The 16996-nt window shown below is 35.8% G+C and overlaps 1 protein-coding gene, 1 long non-coding RNA gene and 1 pseudogene across 15 annotated transcripts; 2 read left to right on the top strand and 1 right to left on the bottom strand.

Moving 5' to 3' along the window:
• Positions 1 to 794: 794 nt before the first annotated feature.
• On the top strand, positions 795 to 1932 carry LOC137741763 (uncharacterized; annotated as a pseudogene).
• LOC137742757 (RPA-interacting protein A) lies at positions 1921 to 6783 on the bottom strand. 5 transcript variants are annotated; one of them, XM_088680185.1, is made up of 7 exons: positions 6523 to 6768; positions 6221 to 6322; positions 5866 to 6105; positions 5669 to 5770; positions 3161 to 3271; positions 2437 to 2552; positions 1921 to 2194 (listed from the first exon to the last, which is right to left on the bottom strand). In XM_088680185.1, exons 1-7 carry the CDS (start codon positions 6655 to 6657, stop codon positions 2191 to 2193), a joined length of 810 nt encoding a protein of 269 aa, XP_088536311.1. In that variant the 5' UTR covers positions 6658 to 6768; the 3' UTR covers positions 1921 to 2190. The 5 variants fall into 5 exon arrangements, with proteins under 5 accessions (XP_088536311.1, XP_068338804.2, XP_068338803.2 ...); XM_068482703.2 differs by lacking the exon at positions 1921 to 2194 and having other exon boundaries at positions 2242 to 2552; positions 5669 to 5760; positions 5874 to 6105; positions 6523 to 6783; XM_068482702.2 differs by lacking the exon at positions 1921 to 2194 and having other exon boundaries at positions 2242 to 2552.
• Positions 6784 to 10968: 4185 nt separating this feature from the next.
• On the top strand, positions 10969 to 16865 carry LOC137722861 (uncharacterized). Of its 10 annotated transcripts, XR_015953471.1 has the most exons (11): positions 10969 to 11660; positions 11883 to 12218; positions 12388 to 12451; positions 12750 to 12817; positions 13855 to 14132; positions 14444 to 14537; positions 14740 to 14824; positions 15474 to 15524; positions 15851 to 16174; positions 16257 to 16317; positions 16393 to 16865. It is a non-coding gene; the product is annotated as an uncharacterized LOC137722861 (long non-coding RNA). The 10 variants fall into 10 exon arrangements; XR_015953469.1 differs by having other exon boundaries at positions 16257 to 16865; XR_015953475.1 differs by lacking the exon at positions 15851 to 16174 and having other exon boundaries at positions 10971 to 11660; positions 13855 to 13938; positions 14081 to 14132; positions 16257 to 16865.
• The last annotated feature ends 131 nt before the right edge of the window (positions 16866 to 16996 follow it).

Below are 16996 nucleotides of genomic sequence, written 5' to 3'. Positions count from 1 at the left end.
ATCAAAATGAGGTTTCCATCTCTTTCATATTCATTCTATTTGCTGCCCACATCCTTCAAACCCTAAACTACCATTCCCAATTTTAGCCCCGCGCTAGGGTCTCGATGTCACCAAGTATACATTCCAAATTATCACATAAAATTATAAAAACCTAAAATTTAGGATTCTACAAAGGACAAATGAACACCCCGTGACGGAACCACAATAGCTAGATTCAGCATGGTGCTCATATTGCATAAGAGAGTTTGCAAATTCGGCTTCTTCGTTGTGTCTCATGTGTTTTGTATGTATTTTGGTATGTGTTTTGTGTGTCTCATGTGTTTGGTGTGTTATACATCTCTATCATGTGTTTTGTATGTGCTTCATATGTGTTTTGTGTGTTTCATGTGCTTTGTGTTTATACATCTGTATCAAGTGTTTCATATTATTCCATAGTGTTTCATGAGTTTCATGTGTCCATTTAGTGATTTTTCAATATTTATCGGAATTAAATATTTTTAGGTCAAAATGTTCATAAAATTAATTTAGGATAGTCTACACAATTTTTTTTAAAGTTAATCTAAAAAAAAAAAAATTAGCCTAAATTCATTCTTTAATAATCTGGGGCTAAAATTTTAGGCTAGAAGGTTAGAGCAGAAAAACTATTTATAGGTTAAAACCTAAATTTTCTGAGCAAAAAATTTTAAGTTTTACTCTAATGGTTGGAGATAGTTTTAGGGAGACAAAGATTCCCTTTTAAGTCTGTAAGGCTCACTTTACACTGGAGACCCAAGTTTTCCTATACATGGGTTTATATGGTGGTTTGTTCTCAAGAAGAAAAAGGCGGCGGAGAAAACACAAAACAGTTCGTGGACGAGGTTCACAGGTTCAAAAAGTCCCAGCATGTCTCGTTCTTGCCCGTCATCGAAGACGGCAGTATAGACTGTATAGTCTTCATGGGGCCACCACCGAGAACCCTTCCTTCCATTTGATCAGGCCGCTCGTCTCTGTCTCGCAGCCGAGTTCTTGTTCTCCGCCCTCTGATACCCCACGTGGTTGAGCTCCTTCTCAAGTGGGCCGCCAGTGCCTCCGATAATAAGGGATTGACTCCCAAAGTGTGGATGCCTGGAAGTTTCTGCAACAGCTGCCCGAGTGGCCTCTATCTCTAGTTCCTCGACCTCTAACTCTACCTCTCCTCTACGAATGATGATGATGATCATAATAATTTAGTGGCTACTGATGTTGTTACCTTAGAGGATGCCAAAGAGGCTTTGTAATGCAAACATGTTGCTTCTGACAAAGCGAGGGAAGAGCACTATAATCTCATCAGTGCCCTTCACTAGTCCATGAGACTAAGTTATGCTAATGCGCCCATTTATTGGTTGGCAAAGATGCTAGAAGGAGGCCAAGAGCCTCTCTATCTTGCCCGCCAGACTCATAAGGTTCGCCATTGAAGATGTTGGGTTGGCTGACCCATCAGCACTGAACCAGGCCGTTGCTTGTCATCAGGCTTGCCATTTTCTGGGAATGCCAGAGTGCAATGTCATTCTTGCACAGTGTATGGCTTACTTGGCATTGGCTCCTAAACCTTTCGCTGTCTATAAAGCAATAGGGAGTACACAAGTGGTGAGGGACTCTGTCGGCCAGAATGGGGGAGTGCCTCTTCATCTGAGGAATGCGCCTACCAAGCTAATGAAGGAACTTGGGTATGCACGACAATCCCTCTGCCAGTGTCACGCAGGCATATCTACCACCCTCACTTGAAGGCTACAATTTCCTCGATTGGCCAATCAGTAGTAATAGCACCTAAACCAAATCCGATGGATGAGAGGCCTTTGGTTCAGGCGTCCAGGAGTTTCAAAGATGGTAGTATGATCTAGACTAGGCTGCTGTTTAGTGGTTAGCACTCATCACTGATCTGTTTTTATGGACGATGAAATCCTTATGTGCAACCTGGCATTGCATGTGATATTTGTTCATGCATATATATCTTTACAGCCACTACCACCTGACAAGTGACAATAGTTTTCAAGATGCTTGTTACCATGACAAACAATACAATTGGGACTAAGTTTTATGTTATGCATTGAATTCGATAGGCTTTGGGTTACTCCTCCAACTGGATTCAAGTTCTAGAAGCCTGCAAGTTTCATTTCTTGTTTCCTCTTGAATTTAGAAAACCCACGGTTTTCCCTATGGAAACAGTACGCGCTAGCTGAAAATTTCGGAAAATAAGTAGGGAATATTACATAGTGAACAAGATGATGCTAATGATGATATATTTGATCTTTAAAGATATCGACAGGGAAGTATTCACTATACTACCATCTCAAATGTATAACAACCAAGTGAACAAGTTGATGATGATGATATATTTCATCTTTAAAGCATGGAAGTATTCATTATACAGTCTATACTACAATCTCAAATGTATTACAAGCAGCACAGAAAACGTACAGTGCAGTTATATTAAATCTGATCTCAATGCGAAACTTGGGTTTCAATTTGCAGCCACGATCCAGATGCTCAGTGTGAACTTCTGCTAGCCTGCCCCGCAATATTTCCAAATTAACCTGGAATTTTTAACTCGTAATATAAATGAAATCTTTTTTCAGTCGCAATAGGAATATTACTAAATAACCATATGACGGTCATGATTATTAATCAAATTGACAAACTACATATACTAATGTCATTTGGAATTTCATTTTCAAGGATACCTTTTTCACAATATATATAACAAGAAAAAAAAAATAAAAAAAAATAAAAAAATAAAACAAAACAAAACAAAAAGAAGATAAAATTACAGAAGTAGCGCATTCATGCATAACTTAATAAATGATGTCTTTTAGAATCTTTTGATAGCTAGTATCTTATATTAATGGAGAGCTCGGTGACCAGCACTGAGACAAGTTTAAAACTCCTTTTGCTTTTTTTACTGGGTGAGAAAAATAACAACAAAATGCATTTCAATCGCACTGTCACCCATATCCACTATCTATCCAACACGATTTATTTCTTGCCCCTTCCAAGACCACAAAATAGACTATTTGGGAATTTGGGAGTTGAGATTTTTATTTCTTTACGTCCAAAAATTACGGAGAACTTGGTCAAATTTTGGATTATGATATCTGCATTATAACGCATAAGCATAGATAGAAACATAAGGAGTTAACAATACCTCATTGCCTTTGTTGAGCTGAACCTTGCATAGAGTGCAGTATATTCGATTGTAATTCTCTTGTAGTACTCCGTGCTTACAGACGGGGCACCAAACTTCCTCCTTGTGCATCTAGCATTACGGCCAAAACACTATAATCAGTACCAAAGAAGAACTGATAGTGAGGAATGATTTAGCCTTTTCTCACATGGATATAAAATATATGGCATTGTATTATTAATTTTACTACACTTTGATAGATAGGGAAGTAATTTGACTGGAAAAATAATTAGAAGCTGAGACCACAGCTGTAATAAGATGGTGGAAAAGTAAGTTATAATACTAACAAATACAGAGGAATGATTTAGCCATAGTATCAGACTTGCTGCTGCTGTAACAGAATGTTAGCTAGTATCTATGTTTTAAAAGGCTCGCCTTAGGGCGCACCTAGGCGCCTTCTAAGGCTGGGGGTGAGGGTTGCTGCCTCTGTTTTGAGGGAGTGGGTGGAAGGCGTCGCCGGAGACTCCTAGGCGGCGGAAGGCGTTGCTGGAGCCGCCTAGGCGCGCCTCAGGGCTTTTTTTTTTTTTTTTTTTTTTTTTTTTTAAACTCCCAAACCCAAATTTTGGGTAGGGTTTTAACTACCTCATACCTCTTCCTTGCACTATCGTCTCTCTGCCTTTTTTTTCTGATTTTTATTTTTTTATATAATGGATGTGTGTGCTATATGCGTGCATTGTTATATGTGTGCTCATTGTGCTTTTCATCCTCTATTATATATATATATATAATTTATGTATGTATATATATTTATAATATATGTGTGCTCAAGGTGATTATTGATTAATAATCTTCTTCTTTTTTAAATATAATATGTGTATGCTCAATGTATATATTAAAAAATTTAGGTCCCGTAAGGCTTCACCTCACACCTAGGCCGGGCTATCCCTCGGACGCCTCGCCCACGGCTCACGTTTTTAATACATTGGCTAGTATGCAGGTTTTGTTCACACAGCAAGAAAATAAGCAACAGGAACAGAGAAAACAGCAAAGATCTCATATCAGTTAATCATGTCATAAGGCTTTAATTGGGTCCTACTCGATGGTCAGATCATTCATTTCAACCTTCATTTCCTGACATAGTTGGTCAACCAAGCCTTCATTTATGGCACAACTCTATGTCAGTCAACCAAGCGTTCATTTATGGCACAACTTCTCTCTTTCCTTTTCTTTTTTCTTTTCCTGAAATAAAATTCTGAGAATGTTCCTTAATAAAAAATCATCTTAGGATCCATAAGCGCAAGACAGCCTGATTAAGAGCCCCAGGTTCTCTAACTCCTGATTTGAATGACCCACATCCACTGGTCATATATATTCCCGCTTGGGGCTTAACCTAGCCTTCATGAGCTGAAAGGCCTCCAATTATAAGAGATACTAAGCCGACATATAGGTATCGTTTGGTATGCAGACGGGACGGGACGGAACGGAATGGGACGGGACGGGACGGAACGGAACGGAGCGGGAGCAAAGATGCCCTCGGATGGAAACAAGGAGGAAGAAGAAGGAGACAGAGAGGTTATAATTTTGTGTTCCACGGATGTGGAACGAGTCGTTCCAGGGGGGTGAGGTGGAACGAAAATTCACCCAAAACTCGTCCCGTGGAACAGCTCGTTCCACCCGTTTTAGGCACACCAAACGTGGGACGAAACGCCTTGTCCCACTCTGTTCCGTCCCGTCCCACGTACCAAACGGTACCATATAGAACTTCCCCTCAACTTAAGTAGGCCATGTGAGACTCAACACATGGACTTTGTACTCTTCTCACGGTATCTCCTCAACCATCTTGGTTACATCTGCCTCATGTAATCTTCCGTTTTTCAGTCAAGAGATCTTGGCTTCACAATTTACCCTTTGGATCACACCTCTTTGTGCAGGGCAAGCAAGGATGGAGCCAAAAATTTCCTTAAGTGGGGGGCAACTTATGTTAGAATGACCATATTCTTCTATCAAATGTCACATGATCTAGAAGCTGAAGGTCAGATCAAGTTTTAACTCTGGTGTAGTCAAGAAATCTAGTATAGCTTGTTGTTTAGACACATCACACGACTAGATGTGCTCTCAAGAAATATGATACTTCTAATATCACTCCAATAAAAGTTAGAAAATAATATTATCTTCCATAGTTTGCTAAAACCATCTCTGGGGGAAATAAAATTATATAAGTAGCCCTTTATAGGCAGGGTCATTGTTCATTACAACAGATAATTGGGTTTAAATGAAACAATGACAACATTAAACGTATTTTGGAGTTAATCATCAGCTAAAGTGATACTCTCTCAGATGCCAACTATAAAGTTTCTTGAGTACAGGTTTTCATTAAAATATCAAATGTCATTATAAAGATTTAATCGATAATATCACTAATCATAAATTCAATGGTTATTAATTATTATGCATATAATCAAATGTGCAAACTGGATACAAATTCGTATAAATTGTTGCATGGAATACTCATAACTTATGCTGTTATACCTGCTTGTCGTTCAGTTGCATATGCTCATAAACTGCCTGGGACAAATACTCATCCTCTTCATCTTCCCATGTTTCAACACAGATTTCTGTTTCTGCAAAGGGCTAGAGAAAATTATAACCTTTGATAGTCAAAAGACTTTCTGCTACAACAATTGAACTTATAACAAACTTAATTTCATCGAGAAAAAAGCACCGACTTTTTCACCTTCTTTTCTAGTTGGATGAATAGTCAGGTCTTCATAAAAGATCCTTTGCATTTCTAACAATATCTCTTCACAATCACCTTGGTATACATTTGTAAGGCCATCGTATTCCCATAACATATCATTGGCCTCAGGGACAGATGTTGAACTTCTTACATTTTCATCCAATGACGATTCCTTAATTTTTTCCAATTCAGCAGAAACTATGTCCTGGAATGCAGATTTGATCAAATCCTGCAAACACAAGTTACAACCATCCAATTGGAAAGTGCAAACCAAATTTTCATAGAGAAAATAATAGGAAAGAAAGAAAGAAAAAATTAGGGACAGAGTGAAGACCGTGGAGTACATTTGGAATGTGATTGAGAATTTGTGGAGTGGGCAGCATTCTCATCTTCCAAAGCAACCGCATTCTGTCTTCTCGAACCCTTTTGTAACAGTTCTCTCTCAGCTACAAAACAAATTACAGATACCAATACACTTTGCTAAGCTTACATACAACACAAACTAACAAATATTTTCAAATTATGCATAACAATTTGTACAATCAAAATCAATTGGATCATAAAATTGAATCCAAGCAAGAATTAAAATTACGAAATAATAAATGAATCATAAACTTGAATTGTTCGTGGTTTGTGTGATAGAGACCTTATGTTTCCAGCTGTTACGGTTATTGAAACGAGGATGGGGTTTGAGAGGATGCCGCCCTTCTGCTGCGGCTGCGGCTGCTCCCTCCATTTCCTTTTGTCTCACCGCTTCCGCAGCCGCAGCTGCTCCCTCCATTTCCTTTTGTCTCACCGCTTTATCTCCTCTCCACGTTTCCTTCTGAGCGCTCTCTCTCTCTCTCTCTCTCTCTCTCTCTCTCTCTCTCTCGCTTATGTTCTCTTCCCCTTTCTACTCTTTCCGTACATTTTTTTTTATCTTCTTTATCTTTTAATAAAATAAAATAAAAATTATCTTCTTTATCTTTTAATAAAAAAATCAATACAAGATGCTAACGTAATTCAAGTGAAGATAGTTTATGGGAGAAAAGAATTCTCCTCCTTTGTTTTGGGTTAAATTCTCCTCCCTCTTTTTGGGTATATAACTAGAAGAAGGAATTTTGATAAAAACAAACTAGAAAGAATGAATTATTATAAGTATAAAGATTTAAAATATCTGACAACTTAATAAAGCAAAACAAGAAAATGAGTTTTTTAATAATTCATGTATTTTAAGTTGTTTTTCTTGAGGGTAAACTGCTGATTTAGTCCTTAAACTATCATCATAATGAAACTTAGGTCTCTGAATTATTTTTCAGTAAAATAAGTCTCTAAATTCATTAAAAATTTCTAATTTCATTCATACTATTATATAGGGATGGTTCGGTATGGGATCCCATACCGAAACCCTTATCCCAATTCTCAAACCGAAATTTTCAAGAATCCCAATTTCAATACTGATGTCAAACCCAATTTTCGAGAATCCCGAAATAGTTTCGGGATTTCGGGACAAATCGGGAATCCCGAAATGGTTTTGGGCTTTTGGACAAAAATTTGACATATTATGCTTTTGGGCTAAAATTCAACATTTTATATTGAAAATTTGACATATAAGCAGGCCCAATCTGCTAATTTGTTTCTACTAATCTGTGCACAAATCTGCCAATTCAAAATCATCTGTGCACACTGCACAATTTGCCTGTTCAAAAGCAATCTGCCAATTTGCCTAATTTATGCACAAATCTGCCTATTCAAAACCGCTCTCCGCAAGCCTTAATTCAAGCAGGTAATGGAGTGGCAAGTATATATAAAGAATTATACTATATCTATATGTGACTCGTCTAGAAATAGCCTGCAAAAAGTATAAAAGAAAACATGAACTGACCTAACCTATCTACATGTGGCTCGTCTAGAAATAGCTTGCTTAAACTTTGATTTGTTCCCGCTTAAAAATGCATTCAACCAATCGTCTCAACTAAATTCAAAAGGGGCGATAAACTATGCATTTTACCCTTCAAGTTATTGATGGTAAGCTTAAATGAGAATATATACAATAGAAAGTAAAAGAAACGCTACAAAGCAGACGGAGATAGAATTTGTTCAACTATGCATTTTATCTTTCAAGTTTGAAGAATCTTGTCGAGCATGCTCACCACACAAACAAGAAATTGTGATGGGCTAAGTTGACACAGCAAATCGACAGTACATGTACATTACATCTCGGATTTAATCTATATAGGATGTTTATACAGTCATTCATAACGGTAAATATGGAGAAGCTGGACAAGGCTAGAAAGGAGATGAATCCTACTCGGTTGAGGCAAACATAATTACCTTGTCCTTGATGTCCTTGTGGCATTGGTTTGTTTGTACACCTTCTCTCTGTTAACAATAACACACCAACAAAACAACATTTGAAATATCATCAGTAATGTTGTCTACCTAATACCCCAAGTAATTCTCATAAAAAGACAAAAATTTTGATCTTGCTTAAACTTTGATCAACATTGGTAAATATGGGTCGCTAATGTGGCATCCATTTTATTAATAATGGCTTCCTACTAGAAGAGAATAACCTGCACGGCTCCACATATGCTATTAAACCAGAATCTGAGAGAGTATTAAACCAATATGCAAAAACCCAAGAACCCAAGAACCTGAACCATTAGATCAATTAAATAGATTCTAATCTGTGAAACCAAACAAACCCTAAATTTGCAAACCCTAATCTAGAATTCGAAAATTAAATTTCAAAAACCCTCAAAATTACAAACCCTAATCTAGAATTCATAAATTAAATTTCACAAACCCTAAATTAATTCCCATATTTATTTACCTGTGTCTAAATCTAAGAGATAGAATTGCATGAGAGAGTCAGAGACTCTTAAGAGAGAGGATCGTGAGAGAGAGAATCGTGAGAGAGAGACCTTAGACCAGTGGTGGCTGTGACTATGTATCGTGAAGGAAGGAGAGACATCGGTGGATGATCCGTATGTGGTGGTGGGCCGGTGAATGGTTGGCCGGAGTTGGATTTGAGTAAGACCGAGCTAAGAGAGAGACTGAGAAATGAAATAAAAGTTAGAAACTGGAGTAGAGTTAGTTCAGTCCTCGACGGCGACAAACAAAGCTGAAACCTGAAAGCCTAACAAGGAATAGATGGACGGAATAGATTAATTTGAAACAATCCAATGGTTCAAATTAACGCTAATTATAATTAAAAAAATAATATATATATATAATAATTAAAAATATATATTTTCGGTTCGGTATGGGAATACCAAAATATTGGAAAGGCAATCCCAATTCCCATACCGAAATTTTGGTATTTTTTCGGTATGGGAATACCGAAATTTTGGGAAAATCGGTTTGGGACATTTTTGGTTTGGGATCGGTATTTTTTTTGTTTGGTTTGGGAATTTTGGGAATTTTTCCACCTATTATATTCAAAGCTATTTTATCTATTTTTCGTCAACTTAAGTCATTTGACACACTTTAGAGTGTAATACCGTTCTTTTCTCGCCTATAAGCCCTTAACATTTCATATAGGGTGTGTATCTGATGTCTAATTTAACCTCTAAAGTTAACTCCATAAACTATTTCTTTATGTAAAATTATCAATCTACCCTCCAATGTATATCACAAACAAGTAACGTAACTTAAATTGATAGAAAATTAAATATAGTAGCTTAGAATATAATATTAGGGATGTAATTGGTAGATTTTTAAAATTCGAAGACTGATGTTTTCTGATATAAAAAAAAAAAAAAAAAAAAAAAAAAGTTTAGGGACCTAACTTTCACTAAAGTGATAATGCAAGGACTAAATTGGCAATTCACCCCTTTCTTTATTAAGTTGTCAAATATTTTTAAATTTATATCTAAATTAATATAATCTTGTGATTAATATATATTTTTTTGTATGTTTGCATATGATTTTGTTTTTGTATTTATGGACTAGTTTTTTTATTCAAACTTGGAAATATTTTGTAGGAACTTTTAGTTTAAATCCTACTATGCCATTTAATATTACAATATGGTAGTATTCCTCTTCATTTGTAAGTGAGAGGTCTTAAGTTCTATTATCACCAAAAACGAATTTGAACCACATTATTGCTAGCCTATTGTGAGACTTGACCGACCCACTCTCCCACCCTCTTAGTGTAGATAATATCGTTAGTTAAAAAAAAAAAATCTACTATATATTTATTTTTAGTATATGCATTGATTGAGAACTCATTTAAATTTTATATGTTTTTAATCTAACAACTAATTAAAAGTCAAACTAATATTTTAGTTAACATGATAAGAATGTCCAGATTAAGGAGAAAAAAAAAAAATACCATAACGAGAGTGTATAAAGCATTGAAGCTCCACGTGGTTTGTGACTACAATGCATACATAATCTATTAACAAGAGTATATTAGGGAGTTTAGCTAGTTCAAGAAATATTTCTGTTATGGATCATGGGGATGGAAGCAGCAGCAGAATAGCTCTAGAGCGGTGTTGCACCAGTGAAGCTTTCCAGCTCTGTCAACAGTTGCTTGAAAAGGAATTGCTATATGTTAATACAGGAATTACTTTGTTTTTGCTCTTTTTCATCAGTCTATTTATGCTCTGCCATACAATTTTGTGAACATGATATCAGCACGGGGTCCTGAGGTGATCCATGATATTTCAACATGATGATTGAAAGTAACATGCAAAAGAGAATAGGTTATGATGCCCACATTGACATCCTCCCTTCATATTGTTTTGTATTTTTATACAAATGAACTGCTGAAATTAAAGTTCATTTCTATAAAGCAGGGACAGCTGTTGAGGGTTTAGGGTTTAGGTTGTACATTTAAATTTTTTCCGGCGATTCCTTCTCCAATTACCATTTACAAAAAGTTAAAAGTGAAATAGTGATGCAAACCCCCGAAACCCCACCCGCGTTTCTTTTGACATTTCAGAACGTTACAAAGAAAGTAAAGATTACCATTAGTTGACCTAAGAGTACTTTCTTTGGAGCTTGGACTAAAAATTCTTTATGCATGAAAAATTGCTGGGACTCTGTACATTCTATATAAACTAAAACTCAAACTTGGGTGGTACTGTTTTAGAGCAGTAAAATGGCGAAAATGCCCTCTAAAAAATTCTTTCTCAATGCTTTCTACCAGCTTCTCTACAGTAAAAATTCGGTTGTGCCCTTTGTGTCCACGCGTCCGCCATCGCCTGTTTTCTTCGTGCGTCGAGTGGCTTTGCTCACCGTTGCCCTTTTAGGCTACCCACGTGTCGATCATCGTCGAAGGCTCTGCTTCCAATTCTTCTCAACATTTCCTTCCGTTTCCACTTCTCTCCCTCACTCCGCAGTCTTCTCTCCTCTCATCTATCACTCTTCCTCTGACTCTCCTTCCCTACTGAAAGAACCATGATCTTTCATGTTCCCCTCTTCTATTCATTCGGGTAATTTTCCAGTACACTTTTCCATTTGCTTCCCACACTAATCTCACCCTGAAACCAACAAATCCCAAAAACCCTCAAGCCATCCAACAAATTGAAAAAACACCATCTTTGCTTAAAATTTTGAATTTTTCTAGGAAATTCTCGCCTATCCCTGAAATTTTCTAGGTGGGTTTCGTTCTCAGGTCCCGTATGTAAAAGGGTTTTGGCTTTGGTAGCAAATGAAGATCGGTGACAATGATCGGAGTTCGTCGCCGTGTGGGTGATCCCAGTGGCACTGGTTTTCAATTCTGGTGATTTCTATGGTTTTGTGTTGCGTAATATTTGGGGATTTGGTTTGGGTCTGTGGGTAAACAATACTCAAGTTAAATTTGGTTCCCTTTATTTTCCCAAATTTGTTTCACAGCATGATTTTTTGATCCTTTACTTAATAGTTCTTAAGAAATGTTAGAATCTTTATTTGTTTTGAATTTATTTTTTTATATTTTATTTTCAAGCCTTGAATTCGTTTTTAATTTCTCTGTTAATAAATAAGTTTGAGGATGAAATTTATTCTTTCTTAACATTATTTGACTGCAAATTCTAGGTTCCAACCCCCAGTAACGCAACATGCTCGATTCCAATTCTTAATTAAGGGGGATGATGCAAAACCCAGAATTTCTTCGTAAGTTGACTTCTGCTTAGACTATACAGGTATATTTATTCTGGGTGCCTAAGGTTTTGAGTTTTGAAGTTTGTGTTTGACTAATTAACCATTGAGATAGTCGTTATATATGACACCACCAAGATTCTCAATTCTTAGTCTTTCATATTTACAATTTGGTTTGTGGTCTTTGGACATCTCTGCTGCTCTACCCATTACCAAGCACAACTCGACAATCCCCAGCATTAGCAACTATCAGGGTCCTGCAAAAATTACAAAGTATGTAAGACTAAGACATGAAACCTAATTAAGATTCACAACTTCTACATGCAAAGTATTTAGAAAGAAATTCCATACAAACTCAATGCTCATCAGTCAATTTCTTTCTCTCTTTCATAATTTAACTTTTGCTTCTTATTACCTTTGTTTTTTCTTTTCTATCTTGCAGATACTCTTTACTTTGCAGCAATCACTTCTGTCGCAACTGGTCGACAACAGTAACAGTCAACCCAGTAAGAAGTGACATAGATTTTTCTTTGATATGTTTGATAGATATAGCCCGAATTGATATTTCTCCCTTGGCTCCCTGCGAAATCCATGTTGATTATATGGATTAATTATGCAACTTGATTGAAGTTTGATGTAATTTCATATTGTTAAACCCCTTTAAATGGATGAGAAAATATTGTTAAACCCCTCAAACTTTATTTGAGCTCTACTTTCAATTTAATTTCATATCAGTGAGACAATATAATTTTGTTTGAAAGGTTGGAAAAAGCTAATAACTCTTGGCAAAATGTCTTTATGCAGATCACAAACAAGCAAACATGATCAAATCTATGTGTATGAGTTGCAAAGATACATGTGGAAAATAATAGGTGACCTCTTTATTCTATATATTTCTAACGTTTATTTTTTATTTTTCCAAAATCCATGCTGAGCAATTTATGTTTCTCTTTCTTTAACATTTTTTTTGCTTCAGTTTTGCTCACTTAATAATTTGATTGACACCTACTTTTTAGAATTAGAATAGAATATGGTTATAATTATCTGCAATTGTGGGGTAGTTGGCAAAACTCAAGACCCTTTTATGCATGTTTGAAGGAACAAACAGAGGTTGTAAACCCCTGCCTTGCTCATACATGTTTTACTCTTTCATTGGCATTTAATTTATTTTCCTGTTTTGGTTTAGGCTTTTAGTTTGGTTTGATTTGTTGTTAACTTTGTTAATCTGGTAAGAATTACATTTTTCTAATGGCTTGGATTTAGGATTTCATTATAATTTCTTCTTTTTCAACATAATGGTTAATCTGGATAAGGAGGTAGTTTGCATTCAGGTGAGGTGGGGCAGACTTTTTTGAGAAAGAACCTCTTGGTGGTGTCCCCTGGAGGACAAAATAGTACTATTTAGTGACCAGGAGCTGAGAGCCCAATTTCATTACAATTTCTTCTTTTTCAACGTAATGGTTATTGAATTAATTGTTTTTCCTTTTAAGGGCACCAACAGCAGGCTAGACTCATACCTTTCCATTTTTTTTTCTTCCAAATTCCTTTTCTACATTGAATCTTATTTTCAAATTTGTTTTATATTTTTGCTCGAAATTCACAAGTGCAGTGTTTTCTATTTGTCAAAGGCATAACAGTATATCCATTCAGTTTAATTTCATTTTGACTCGGTGGTGGTTTACACAGTTTTCAGCATTTTCCACATAGGTTATGATTTTAATTGTTTGCAAAAACCTATAGATTGTTAAAACTAATGACAAGCTATTACTATATATTGTTCATATCAAGGATGGAGACATTTTTAGATTACCCTAAAATATAGCTAGGAAACATCTGTTCTTTTTCATTACGGCATACATTGATGCCCTACAGTGTTGACTTTCTTTAATGCTTCCTCTGGATTCTACAGTTTCTTTTTAAAGTTTATTTGGTTGCTGGAAAAAAACTCAGAAATGAAGGGCTTTAGAGTTTGATCATTTGTGCCTCAAATTTGGTACTGTTTCTTTCCCCTATATAATTTTGATTGGTAATATAGATTTTCATCATGAATTATTGTATTCTTTTGCAAAGTTGTTCATGTTTTACACCTCTTTTAACTTTAACACCATTTCACCTGAGAACTCAACTTCAATTAGAGAAAGAGGAAGAGGAGCATAGAAGTATGTCCACTACTCCTCTGTTTCATTGGTAACATCTCCAAACCCAATTCTCAGTTTTTAGGTTATTTTCACATCAATTAATTTTGCCTGTAATGTTAAGGCATGCTATTCTAAGGAATTTTTCGCGCACAATTTTTTTTTTTTTCCAGTCAAATAAATAGATATGGGTCTTCAACAAGTTATTTTTATGTATTATAGTTTATTATTTCACAACTATAATTTTTCAATATTAATGGTAAAGCGTAATTTCGGATTGGATGTCTGAAAGTTTAGCCTTTTGTTTACAATTTGAATTGCATGTCTCAAAATTTATAGTATTTTCTTTAATTGCCAACTTAGAGCTCAGAGAAAGAGGTAGCAGCCATTGAAGTAATTCGAGTTCAAATATGAGTTCAAATCCTATTTTTGAGCCCTTTGTTTCATCGGTAATCAGGTAAAGCTCAAATATTTCGAACATGTTTAATTTTGGATTAGTCTCTACATCTACACGCGTACAACGAACAAATATTCACTGGTCTTTTACAATGACGATTCAATGGTTATGAATTAGTGTAATTCATGGATATAATGGATATATGGACGACGACAACAACAACAAAGGATATATTGACAAAGGGCTGTATTGAAATATGCAGGAAATTGTTTCTCTATAACACATTGTGAGTCGAGGAATCTCTTTCTTTTGAGTTGGCCATGTCGGAGTGTATTTTTACTAACTTGGTACGCTATATCACATTCAGAGAACTCTTTTACATATCCTTTTGTATTGTGTTTGGTAAATATATAATATTTGTTGGAGTATTTTGTATATAGTTGAGTCACATGAAATTCAAGATTCCAGTTGGTATATCATTTGACGCTTATCATCATCTAATCTTTGGCATATATAATCCGTGTGGTTGCTTAACAAAATCTGTTTGAATAATCTGCATTAAATGACTTCTGTGTTTGTGACCTTTTACTCAAACTTTATATATTTTCTCCTCTCTAATTTGTGTTTTTTGCTTTGTCAGAAGATTATTTTTGTATAAAATATAAATGTTAGAAACATTCTACCCATTGTTTAGTTTCTTTGACTAATTTTGTAGTGTTAGTTCTACACCATTTCAGTTTGGCTTTGATTGGATAAATAATAGCATTGTTTATGCTAATTTGCCAATTTCCTCATATTTTTAAGTTATCTCGAAGCCGGATTGTGGGCCCTTTATTCAGCGTTTTGAAGACGTTACAATTTCTAAACCCCCGCAGCATCGCGCGGGCAACCTTTCTAGTGATTAACTAAAGACTAAAAACAGAGGGTTTTTTTTTTTTTTTCTTTTGGCGATTACTTGCATGAGGTTTGGTTATAATTGCATGTCTTCAAATGCAGGTTGGGCAGCTGCCATGCATTGCTTCAATGATCCATTTGTAGATCTATCAGGTCAGTGGAAGAATGTTCCTTATTTTCAGAATTTGATGCATACTCTGCACGAAAGTAAAGACATTCAATAAGATGTCCAAATTAATGCATGTATGGTATAGTTCATTCAATCACACAAAATAGTTCTTCTGCAAGATTTTGCGAAAAATGAAGGACATATATCAGCAGTGTATATTAATGATGGCTGAGGGTATATAATTGTTTGGTGGTTCAGAGCACAAGCTTTAACAGAGTGTTTGGGTGGAGCAATAAGTTGAGTACAAGAGTAATTTTTTTATTAAGGCAGATGACCTATCCTTTGCCAACTTCGTCCTAATCACCTGCAGGAGTAGGCTGAGGACTTTCCAACTTGAGGACTTTCCAACTTTCCATCGGATTTGATTGATCAGCTAAAGGGAAGGGGAGCGCAGAGAGAATCTTTAACAAAAAATTGTAACAAGAACGGAGTTCTTCTGCAATTTTCTAGCTGATGGTTATATGAAATGATTTATTCTATGAAAAGCAGAAGGGGCAGTGAGTTGGAGGAAGATGGAGAAAGGAGAAATCTGATTTCTGATAAGAAATAAAAAATAAAAAAGTGCTGGATAATGAATTGTTAAAGAGTAGGAAGGACTCAAAGCAGTCAAGGAGGGGTCTTGAAACGAAACTCAGTTAAGCATGCATCATTCAGGAATCGTACTGTGAGTGCTTCTTGCAATTTGGATGATTTATTCTATATTTTTTATGTTTCAGAAAGACCAGTAATGTGCACAGGAAGCAGCTCAGCTTGGGTCCCTTCCTCCTTCCTCATCAGGTGATTATGAAATCTCTCTCCCCCTCTCTCTCACACACAATCTCACAACATAATGTTTGGAATGGCTATCTTTAGTTAATGGCTTCGACAGTCGGTGCTGGGTCTCCTGGTTCACCAATGAACTTCTTGAGTGAACTTTGTCGTTCAAAGAACATTTCCGATGCCGGTTTCAAAACTTAGAAACTCATCCACAACATTACTCAAGTTATTGATCTGTATCTGAAAGCAAACTTGGAGCGGTTGGTGGTCTGTCGTACTCTAATTATAATTTTGGTAGCTGGTTAAAGCTATTAAACTGCTCGTTGAAACTCAACAATATCCATTTACTTAGCCAATCTGGGAATTATGTGACAAAAAACTTGGATGTATCTACTGGTGTATGACACTAACAAGAGATGTGACTGAAGTATGGTTTGCGTATGTATGCGTACGGTATGAACTATGAAATTAGTAGATGTCTTTCTGTGGCAAGGGATTTGTGCGAGAGAGTGCTGAACAAAAGGAGTGTAGAAATGTTTGTTAAAATCTTTGTTCTTGATCCTATCTCATTATAATATATATATATATATATATATATATATATGTGTGTGTGTGTGTGTGTGTGTGTGTGTGTGTGTATTGGAACCTCTTGTTAGTGCATTTCGATCATAATCAACATTTTTATAGCCCGAACCTTCAC

This window comes from Pyrus communis, chromosome 11 (assembly GCF_041283825.1).
Source record: "Pyrus communis isolate YQ-2024b chromosome 11, ASM4128382v1, whole genome shotgun sequence".
Lineage (NCBI taxonomy): Eukaryota > Viridiplantae > Streptophyta > Magnoliopsida > Rosales > Rosaceae > Pyrus > Pyrus communis.
Note: the sequence above shows the minus strand (reverse complement) of the source record. Positions and strands in the feature narration are given on the sequence as shown.